Genomic DNA, 10,354 nt, shown 5'->3' with positions numbered 1-10,354 from the left:
GTGAGGCCGACAGCCTTGTCCACGAGTGCCGTCGAAGGAGGGCCTTCGAAGCTAAGTAGGGGAGGCTGTGACTGGCAGGAATGCCAAGGACGTGTAATGACCGTCACGCTAGTCCTCGGCCGAAGGCCTTCGGACTAGCGCCGGTAGGGCCCTGTAAATTACTCGAAGGTATATAGTCAGACGGTCCCCAGGACCTAGCAGAATTCACCATGTTCCTCCGTTGAGTCACAAACAGCGCACCAGCTCCTCACGTGGTCCTTATCGATAAGAGACGCCTTGAATTCCGCCAGCCTTGGCATTCATCTGATCGACTCTCACATTCCCAATCCACTGAGCAAGGCTTACAAGGCGTTTTTTTTTTATTTTTATTATTCCTACACCTAGAAGCTATAAAGCTTATGTCGGGGTACTACCAATATAGAATAGAATAGGGAAAACCCTCTGGGGTATAAAACCTATTACCTTTTCCTTCCTTTTTCTGTTTCGCTTCGTACCGAGTAGTTGCGTGCCTTTACGGGCACCTCCTGATTGTTTTTTATTGTCCAAAGGCATTTCCTTATAGGGGAACACTTTCTGTCCCCCTATTCCTAGTACCCCGTGGTTGCGATTGGTTGCGATTCGTAGAGCCCAGGTGCGCCTTCTGTCTGGTTCCGCATGATGTCCTCCTGGGTTACATACTGAGTCTCGATGGCGGCTTCTTGAAATGTATATATCACTATCACATGGTCTTCTCCTCCTCTTTCAACAATCTCGGAGGTGTTCGTAATGTTTCAGAGTAACTATACGTTTCTTTGCGCAATCCTTCGTGGTGAAAAGCTTTTATAATAGTGTTATATATCTCTGCTCACAAAGATTTAACAAGTCCTTCAGTCACGCTTCAAAACTCTCTCACTTGCATCACCATACTTGTAGTTCTGCTTGCCGTCACATCTTACGGCGGTGCTCCCGACTTCCTACTTAAGAGCTGCTTATACTTACTGGCCTGCTACGCTGCGAAATAGTCACGCAAACTAAAGAAGCATCGGAGCTGACAATGATTACAAACTTGTGCACCGGAGGCCCAGAGCTGACGAGGTCTAGATTCCGCGTTTCTGCAATATGACTTTGCTCTATCTGCACAAAACCCGTACCTTTTACACGTGTACGAACCCCAATCGATAGAGGCCAACGCGGTAATGCAAACGATTGGTTGCGAAAGAGCTTCTTGAGCCAAGTGTCTGCCGAAGTCCCATTTGCCAAACCAAATATTCGCGGAATTGGCTCCAGCCTGAGATGCTGTCTGTCCACGGGCAGCATGAGTCTGGTGGATCGGCCCCCACAACAAGCCGTATGTGGTCAGAGACAATGGCCAGGCGGACCGAGAAAGCCGTCGACCTTTTTCATCCGCTACAGTTTGAACAAGTCAGGTCTCCGTGGAGAAGGAGAAGAGTCTCGCAGAAAACCTCAAAGTAGTTGCTGGTGATTGTTCTAGTGCTGACAGCTTGGAAAGCCATAGCGACCTTCAGGCGCCTGTTGCAAGCACATGCGTGTTTCTGTTTCTGGATTCAGGAAAGGTTGGTTGCCGGAGAAAAGAAGATATAATCAGAAAACCGCTCTTCAAAGATTCCAGCTGCACTGATTTAGTCCTCCTCAGATACTTCGTGACGTGCAATAGCAGCGGGCAGTTCCTCCATCATCAAAATGGTTCTCTCTTCTGACGAGTACAATGGCAAACTCTACATCAACGGGGCCTTCGTCCCATCCAAAGGCTCAGACCGCCTGACCCTCACGAATCCTTGGGATGAAAGTGTTGTGGCAGAAGATGTCCATGTGGCCAACAGTGCAGACATTGACGCCGCCGTCGCGGCCTCCGTCACGGCGGCGAAGAAGGGACCGTGGAAGAGCTTCACGGGTGCCCAACGTGCAGCGTGTATGCTGAAATTCGCCGACTTGGTGGAGCAAAACTTGGACAAACTCGCTCGTCTGGAGTCTCTGCCTACGGGTCGCCCGTTCTCCATGATTAAGCACTTTGACCTCCCTCACATGGTTTCCGTGTACCGCTACTATGCAGGCTGGGCAGACAAAATCCCCGGCAAAACGTTCACCGAGGACAACGGCGTGTACAAGATCGTCCGCTACGAACCTGTGGGCGTGTGCGCCGGAATTGCGTCCTGGAATGCCACCTTCCTCTACGTCGGCTGGAAGATAGCACCAGCTCTGGCTGCAGGTTGCTCCTTTATTTTCAAGGCATCGGAAAAATCACCGTTGGGAGTCCTTGGCCTTGCTCCTCTCTACAAAGAAGCAGGCTTTCCCGACGGAGTTGTTCAGTTCGTGACTGGGGAGCGAGACACTGGCGCGCTGCTAGCCTCGCATATGGACATCTCAAAGATCAGCTTCACCGGCTCGATTGGAGGTGGCAAGGCGGTACAACAAGCCGCGTTGAAGTCGAACATGAAGCGGGTAACCCTAGAACTAGGGGGCAAATCGCCAGCTATTGTGTTCAATGACGCACCGCTCGAAGCTGCGATCGGAGGCGTGGGACAGGGCTTCCTCGTCAACTCCGGACAGATCTGTGTGGCGGCATCCAGGGTTCTCGTCCAGGAAGACTTTGCGCCCAAATTCGAAGCGGCCCTCAAGCAACAATTTGAGGCCGTTTCCGCCGGCATGGGCGCCAATCCGCTCGAACCAACGACGACACATGGTCCGGTAGTCGACAAGGTTCAATATGATCGTGTGATGGGTTATATTGATATCGGCAAGGGCGATGCGCAGCTACTCACCGGCGGGTCCCGAAAGGGAGACAAGGGGTGCCTGATCGAGCCGACCATCTTTGTGAATCCTAAGCCGGGGAGTCGGATTTGGGACGAGGAGATCTTTGGACCGGTCATGAGCATCAAGACGTTCAAGACGGAAGAGGAAGCAATTGCGTTGGCGAATGAGTCGTCGTACGGCTTGGCTTGTATGTTTTCTCTCCTTGTTCGCTCTACCCCCCTCTCACCCATTGCGATCCATATCATTTCGTCTCCTGCACGAAGAAACTGACCGTTTGTGAACAGCGTCAATCTACACAGCCTCCCTCACCCGCGGCCTGCGCGTAGCATCTGCGCTCGAGACCGGCGGCGTCTCCATCAACAGCCCCTTTCTACCCGAGATCCAGTCCCCCTTTGGAGGGGTCAAGCAATCCGGCAGTGGCCGCGAGCTGGGTGAAGAAGGGCTCAAGGCGTACCTAGAGCCCAAGCAGATCAACATCAAGTAAGTTTTGTGTGTCCGAGTTCCCCTACTTCGGAGCCGTGTCGCATTCTACGTTGTCGAAAGTCCTTTGATTAGAATATTGCTGATGTGTGGTTTGTGTTTCGTATAGCATGAAAGTATAAGCTCGTCTGGGGTCAGTCGAGGGATTCGAGGAATGACCTCCATATTGTATCCATTGGGGGTCTGGTCGGATCCACGGTCATTTGCAACAGAGTGTTAGAGATATGTATGTAGGTTGCTGGAAATACAAATTTCGTTCTTCTGGTTGCGGTCCCTCCCTTGTCCACAGCCTTGTTGGGGGAGGATGTAGATAGATATACAGAGCCGCAGCTCACTATCACGGGTCTATATCTGTCCATCTTCTCAGCCACATCTAGGTCTCTTTTGCTGTGGATTTATCCATTCATCCACCGACCTGTCTGTCCTCCTGCATGTTGGGTCCATCTGTCCATCTATTCTCCTATTTCCTTAAGTCAGCTCTCTACCTCTTCACCCATCTCCCTCCACCCCCCGAAGCGGCAGCCCCAACTTTCCATAGGTACTATCGATCATTTCCATGACGCGAATGCTCTCGGTCACGTCAACCCAGGGACCTTTGTAGTGGTAAGTACCCGAGTCGTCCTGACCGTCGCGAATCATCCTGACAAACGCCTCGAGCTGCCACCGGTAGGTGGTCCACCACTCTTGACCACCACCATTACCGTCCCCCGCCGTGGTGGGCGTCAACTCGCGATCCCAGAGTGGTCCTCCCTTGAACTGCTTGAGTGTGGCTGGTTTAACGCTCGACACACCCGACTGGCCGGCCCCTCGCTTGACGATCTTATTAGTGACTGCGTCCCGCGCCACAGGCACGACGGAGATCTTATGCGTGGTCCAGGGCCCCATGAAATTCTCAAAGACAATCTCGGCGTGTTCGCACTGGATCGTCACGGTCGGGGCGCCGACGGCCCAGAGCTTGGGGATCAGGCCGAAGAGCTTGGGCTGCGCGAGGTCGGCGGTCAGGGTTGCTGTGATCTCTGCGGGCAACGGCAATTTGCCGTCGTTGGGGCTTTCGCTTGCGGAGGTTTTGGGACGAGGGTAAGGATTAGGATCTCTGATGCGGATCGTCGCCTCGACGGCCTCGTCGACCAAGGGGTCCGAGCGGTTCAGACGGGCGTTGGCGTCGACGACCTCGAACTCGAGGTTCGGGTCCGCGACGTCGCGGGCGGCAAAGTACGCGATGGCGCTGAACACGTACGTCAGGTCCATGCAGCACCCGCCGCCCAGGCGGTATTGGAAGCGGATGTCGTCCGTGCCGAGCACGCCGCCGGGGAGGATGGCGCGGGCATCCACCCCGAGGACACGCCCGTACTGCCCGTCCAGGAGGAGCCGCTTGACCACGTGAACGCTGGGGTGGAAGCGCCAGTGGAAGGCCTCGAGGAGGACGACCCGGCGTGCGTACCTCGCTGTGGCCGCGGTCGCGGCGTCGCGCAACTCCCGGGCCTGGCGTGCGTTCGACGCAATGGGCTTCTCGACCAGGACGTGCTTGCCCCGCGCAAGCGCCTCGAGCGCCCACTTGTGATGCAGCCCGTTCGGCGCGGCGATGTACACGGCGTCGACATCGTCGGCGTCCAACAGCGCCGTGTACGATCCGTAGGCTTTGCACTCGCGGGGCAAGAAGCGCTTGTTGCTCGCGATCTGGGCCTCTGCCCGCGCCTTGTCCCTGGCCGCGAGGCCCGTGATGATCACGTCCGGGTGTGTCGAGACGGGGTCCCAGATGGCGGTGTAGTTTATGGCCGCGGCGGAGAGGATACCGAGTCGAAGGAGAGGCGGGTTTTGTTGGTGGTGCTGTTGTTGATCTGTCGAGGTGGCTGAGGAAGAAGAGGATGACTGAAGCAAGGCGAGTTTCTGGTTCAAAATGTCCTCCTTGACCGCGTTGATCTTGTTCCACCAGTTGTGGAAGCCAAGCACGTACTACAATCACCATATACGTACGATCCATCCAGTCAGTCAACATCTCTCGTACTTTGTCCAACACTTCCCTTACCACCCCTCCCCATTGATTCATGACCTCTCAGTCACACACGGCGCGGGGAAAAAAGATGGTTACGGAAGTTGAAATGAATACACACCTCGACGACCCAAGACATTGTCTCTCCCTGCCTTTCACCTTTTCACCTTTTCACCTCCCAACGATAACGACCGATAGATTTATCACCTGTTTATCCAAGTCAACTCGAGTCCCTTTCCACGGGCCACGGCACTGGTGCTGAATATATACTACCACGCGACTTGACTGCGCTCTCCGTCTAATTTGAAACAGAAGAGAGATAACTCGGTATCTCCAAATAGCCTTTGACCATTGCCAGCCTCACAGGTGACAGGGGTAGGATTGGTCTAACAGAGGCGCCCTAACCTCTAACCACCACAAACCGGGACCGCACCGCAGGCCGTCGCATCTCTGATTTTATCTGATATTATCCGGTCGAACACTCCTTTCGTCCAGCTTGTCCCGGTCGAGTTTGGACGCCGTCAAGAATCGATCCGTGGGAGTGGACGTTCCATGAGTGTCCTCGGAGAAACGTCGTGTTATCCACTGGTTGCGGTGCTTGTCGAGTCGTATACCTACAGGGACTTACGAGTAGGTATTATTTATGTGGGACTCTACCGGCTACCTACCTAGCCGAATTGAGGAGAGGTGGATGGCCTGGATGGCACCTTGTGGATGAGGCGGGTTGACTGTTGTCCCGAAACGATGTCGGCGGCGATGGTCATCTGGGTGCGAGGCCCCCCCTACGAGGTACTCGGTACAGTTTGCACGAGGCAATATGAACTTTTCGTTGTGGAGTACCCAGGTAGTACTTACTAAATTACTTTTACAGGCGTGAGAGGATACAGACAAATATGAAGTGGAGAGCAAAAGAGGCCAACAAACAACCTCCTTTGGATCAAGTTGAGCTGGGCTGGGCCGACCTAAGCCCTGTCCAACGACTGCGCCAGACACATCTCATAGTACCGGCCCTTCAGCTGCTGCAGCTCGGCGTGCGTGCCCATCTCTGCAATCTTGCCGTTCGCAATCACAAAGATCACGTCGGCCTCGCGGATCGTCGACAGCCGGTGCGCCACGGCAATCGTGGTCCGCGACATGGTGGCCTCGTCCAGCGCCGCCTGCACCAGCCTCTCCGACAGCGTGTCCAGGGCGCTGGTGGCCTCGTCGAGTAAGAGGAGCTTGGGGTTCCGGATCAGAGCCCGCGCGATCGCGATCCGCTGTCTCTGTCCGCCCGACAGCTGCGCCCCTCGCGATCCGCACGGCGTGTCAAACCCCTCGGGAAGGGAAATGACAAAGTCCAGGGCGTTTGCTTTACGGCACGCCTCCTGAATCTGGTCCTCAGAGGGTTCAAAGTCGAGGCCAAGAGAAACGTTCTCGCGGACGGAGCCCTGGTACAATGTCGGTTCTTGCTGCACAAGAGACATGTGTCCGCGGTAGAGTCGGGGTGACATGGCCGCAATGTCCTTGTGTGAGAAACAGATCCGACCCGATGTGGGATCATAGAATCTCTCCAGAAGAGCCACAAGCGTCGACTTGCCGCAGCCTGACGCGCCAACAAAAGCTGCAAACTGTCCCGGCCTGATGCTCATCGAGATGCCCCGAATCACCCGCGACGTCTCTCTCTGGCGGTAGCGGAACTCGACATCTTCAAAATCGACAGGTCCATCCCCTTCGGGTCCCTCATTTTTGTTGGTCTCCGTCTCCGTGATGGTCGGCTTCAACGTCCTCAGCCAGAGTATGTAGTTGGCAGCGCTTCGAGCTTTGGTGATGGAAGTCGTATACCCAAAGATTTCAGCCGCTGCTTGGCCCGCGAAGAGCACCCCGACATAGATGGTGTAGAATTGTGTGGTAGTGTACTCTCCTGACGCCAACAACCTACTTCCGTACCAGAAACCAAGAGCCATGGCCAAGAACACGATCGACTGCGACAGAGCATACCAGAACATTGTCCACACCAATGCCCGCGTCGACTTCAAAACGATGCTGCTGAGCATTTGCGAGTACTCCTCCAGGACATGGGCTTCAAGGGTCAACGAAGCCACAGTTCGAATCGATGAGACGGCTTCGTTGGCCAACCCGCCACTTTCCGCAAATTTGTCCGAGACCTGAGACTCGAGCTTAGTTTCCAGCCGGATGCGAAGATAGCCAGACAAAAGCAGAGGTGGAAGCACCCCAAATATCACGGATAGGCCTAGTTTCCACCCATACGCCAAAGCCAGAATGCTGCTCGCCAGCACGTTGACCACGATGATAAAGATGAGCAGGATGTTGAACGAAATCAGTTCATGTAGTTGAGTGGGAAGGGTAGAGAGCTTCGAGGTCAAGGCGCCCGACGTGTTGTCTGGAAGGTCGAAGAACTCAATGTCCTGGTCAAGCACACGTTGAAACATTTCCGCCCGATAGCGATGAGTGACTGTTTGTCCAATGATATTGGTCAACCATCCGATTACAAAATAAGCCACCAAGTTTCCGATCGCGACAACAAAGAACATCAACGCAAAGAAATCGGCTCGGTCGCGGGCTGCCTTGCCTGTCAGCTGGAAAATTGTCAAGAGCTTGGAGAAGAGGACGGCCTGGGCCGGGTACGTCGCGCCACTGAGAAGAGCAGCGAAGGCAGAGATTCCCAAGCACCAGTACAGTGACTTTTGCTCACAGAACATGATGTAGATACATCGCAAGAGTGAGTAGTTGAGAGTCCCCACAGGGCTGGTCCGTCTTTCCGCGTTACCGCCCTCAGATGTCGCAGCGGTGATTGTTCGTTGAAGCCCCAACCCTTCTCCCGTCACATTTATGGTCTGTTTCTCGCTCAAAAGCTTGCTGGACTCATGCTCTTCGGCAGCACCGAGATCCTGAGCTCGAACCAACCCGGCGTAATGACCGTTCAGATCGAGCAGTTGCTGGTGGGTACCTTGTTCAACGATCTGTCCGTGGGACATGACCACGATGTTGTCAGCGGCCTTCACAGTCGCTAGTTTGTGTGCAATGACCAGGGTGGTCCGGTGTTTCGACACCCGATTCAGAGCATCCTGGACAAGTCGTTCAGCTGTAGGATCAAGAGCGCTTGTGGCTTCGTCGAGAAGAAGGATCTTCGGATCGGAGATGATGCTGCGAGCAATGGCGATCCGCTGTTTTTGACCTCCACTGAGTGTCCCAGCCCGCTCCCCAACCTGAGTCTCATAGCCTTGAGGAAGTTCGTTAATGAAGTCATCGGCATTACTGGCCTTGCAGGCTTCTCGGACCAATTCCATCTGCATCTCGGGGGGAAATCTTCGTTGCTCGTCGAGAAACCCTTTGGCGACATTCTCGAACACGGTTCCTCGAAACAAGACTGGTTCTTGTTGTACAAGACGAATTTGGCTTCTCAACCACTTGACATTGTATTCATCCAACTTAATTCCATCAAGTGTAATATGACCCGCGGTCGGAGGATACCATCGCTCAAGAAGCCCTACCAGTGTACTCTTTCCACAGCCTGAGGCTCCTACTAGAGCCGTGGTCTTCCCGGCGGGAATGCTGACGGTCAGTCCGCGTAGAACCTGAGCAGCTGGTCGTGATGGATAAGCAAAGTCCAGGTCTGTGACCTCGATGTGGCCTTCACATGAGGATGGCTGTACGCCCGCGGGGTTGAGAGGGTCTAGAAGTGAAGGTTTGTCCATGACACTAAACAGTTCCGAAGCGGCAGACGATGCGTTGGTGATAGCCTGAATTTGTGGCGCAATGGTCGAGATTGACGAGGAAGCGATAATGACCGACAAAACCACCGTGAAGACATCGCCAACGTTTTCAACTTCGCCGCTCTGATACATTCTGAATCCTTTCCAGAACGACAGTGCAATTCCCGAATAGACAAGGAAAAACTGCGTGGAGAAGAGGACTCCATAGTTGGGAGACTTCTTGTTGCCTTCTTTGTGGGCTTCTGCCAGGAACGTGTCGTATTTCTGAGCCATTTTCTTCTGTGCGTAGAAAGCGTGGACTGTTCGGATAGACGAGAAGACCTCCTCGGCTAGGACAGCGGCTCGAGAGTATATACGGAGGACTCTCGCCTCCTGTGCCGCATCAATCGCAATGCAGATGCCGGTGACGATGAAAATTGCAGGTATCACAGACATGGTGATCAGGGCCAGTTTCCATTGCGCAGCCAGGGCCACGATGAATGAGGCCAAGAACGTAGAAAGCCCTGAGATGACAAAGGCCAACTTTTCGGCAATCCCGGTCTGAATTCGGTTTCCGTTGGTGGTGACTTGGGTAGCTGTCGCTCCATTGGTCTGCTTGTCGAAATGCCAGATTTCTTGCCGTAGAGTAGCTTCGAGAAATTTCCTCCGGAAAGTACGAGTGGTGCGTATTGCCGAGATGCTAATCGTTGCGGTTGATATATAGGTTGTCCCAAATTTGCCTATGAAGAGGTAGATGAACCACAGGACAAAGTGGTCCACGTCGTCTCTGAACTGTTGTGGTGTTGACGAGCCACTGGCGAAATTGTTGAACTTGGTTGTAAAGGTGCCAAAGACCAAGGTCATCAAGGGAAGTGTTGCCCCCGAAGCGATGCTGTTAATGAGCGCAATCGCATTCAACACCCAGTCATAGCCGTCGGCATACTGAAAGATGCGAAAATAGTCCTTGATGCTACCTTCGGGCTGTTTCTCTTTCTCAGCTTGTTGAGGAGCTGGCACCTCGCCATCGGGGCTCAAGGGCGATTTCTCTGGCGTGCTCGTCATCTGGTCTGCTGAAGCTTCGAGGAATACTCGACACTGAGAAAGGGTGTCATCAACCCCTGGTACTTCGTGGACGACTCACACCGTCGTGTGTCCGCGTGTTAAGTAGTCGTTTATATATCTCTTTTTCAGTGGACTCAATGCCCAGATTTCTGCCTGGACTTGAATGCTGGACACAAGAGATCATGCTTGGCCAAATATCGAGGACGTCGAAGAGCCAAGATTGGCCCAGCATCTTGGACAACGTCGGATCCATAAGGCGAGAAGTTCTGATAGGCTGTGATTGGTTGACGATACGTGAATGCGGGATCGACGACATCATGATAGTTTTTCTCCTGGTATTGATGGTTCCGCTCTTGGTTGCTTGGGTTGCTCGGTTGTG

The 10,354-nt window shown here is 53.9% G+C and overlaps 3 protein-coding genes across 3 annotated transcripts; 1 reads left to right on the top strand and 2 right to left on the bottom strand.

Annotated features, from left to right (window-relative positions):
- Positions 1-1,680: 1,680 nt before the first annotated feature.
- On the top strand, positions 1,681-3,235 carry AYO21_00381 (hypothetical protein; the record flags this gene model as incomplete). The annotated part of the gene is made up of 2 exons (XM_022650371.1): positions 1,681-2,938; positions 3,036-3,235. 2 exons carry the CDS (start codon positions 1,681-1,683, stop codon positions 3,233-3,235), a joined length of 1,458 nt encoding a protein of 485 aa, XP_022517697.1.
- Positions 3,236-3,720: 485 nt separating this feature from the next.
- On the bottom strand, positions 3,721-5,360 carry AYO21_00380 (hypothetical protein; the record flags this gene model as incomplete). The annotated part of the gene is made up of 2 exons (XM_022650370.1): positions 3,721-5,184; positions 5,343-5,360. The coding sequence occupies 2 exons, from the start codon at positions 5,358-5,360 to the stop codon at positions 3,721-3,723; spliced, it is 1,482 nt and encodes a 493-aa protein (XP_022517696.1).
- Positions 5,361-6,183: 823 nt separating this feature from the next.
- AYO21_00379 (hypothetical protein) lies at positions 6,184-10,291 on the bottom strand (the record flags this gene model as incomplete). Its single annotated transcript, XM_022650369.1, has 2 exons — positions 6,184-10,008; positions 10,055-10,291. 2 exons carry the CDS (start codon positions 10,289-10,291, stop codon positions 6,184-6,186), a joined length of 4,062 nt encoding a protein of 1,353 aa, XP_022517695.1.
- Between the last annotated feature and the right edge of the window lie 63 nt (positions 10,292-10,354).

The sequence above is a fragment of the Fonsecaea monophora genome (assembly GCF_001642475.1).
Source record: "Fonsecaea monophora strain CBS 269.37 chromosome Unknown Scaff1, whole genome shotgun sequence".
Taxonomy (NCBI): Eukaryota; Fungi; Ascomycota; class Eurotiomycetes; order Chaetothyriales; family Herpotrichiellaceae; genus Fonsecaea; species Fonsecaea monophora.
Note: the sequence above shows the minus strand (reverse complement) of the source record. Positions and strands in the feature narration are given on the sequence as shown.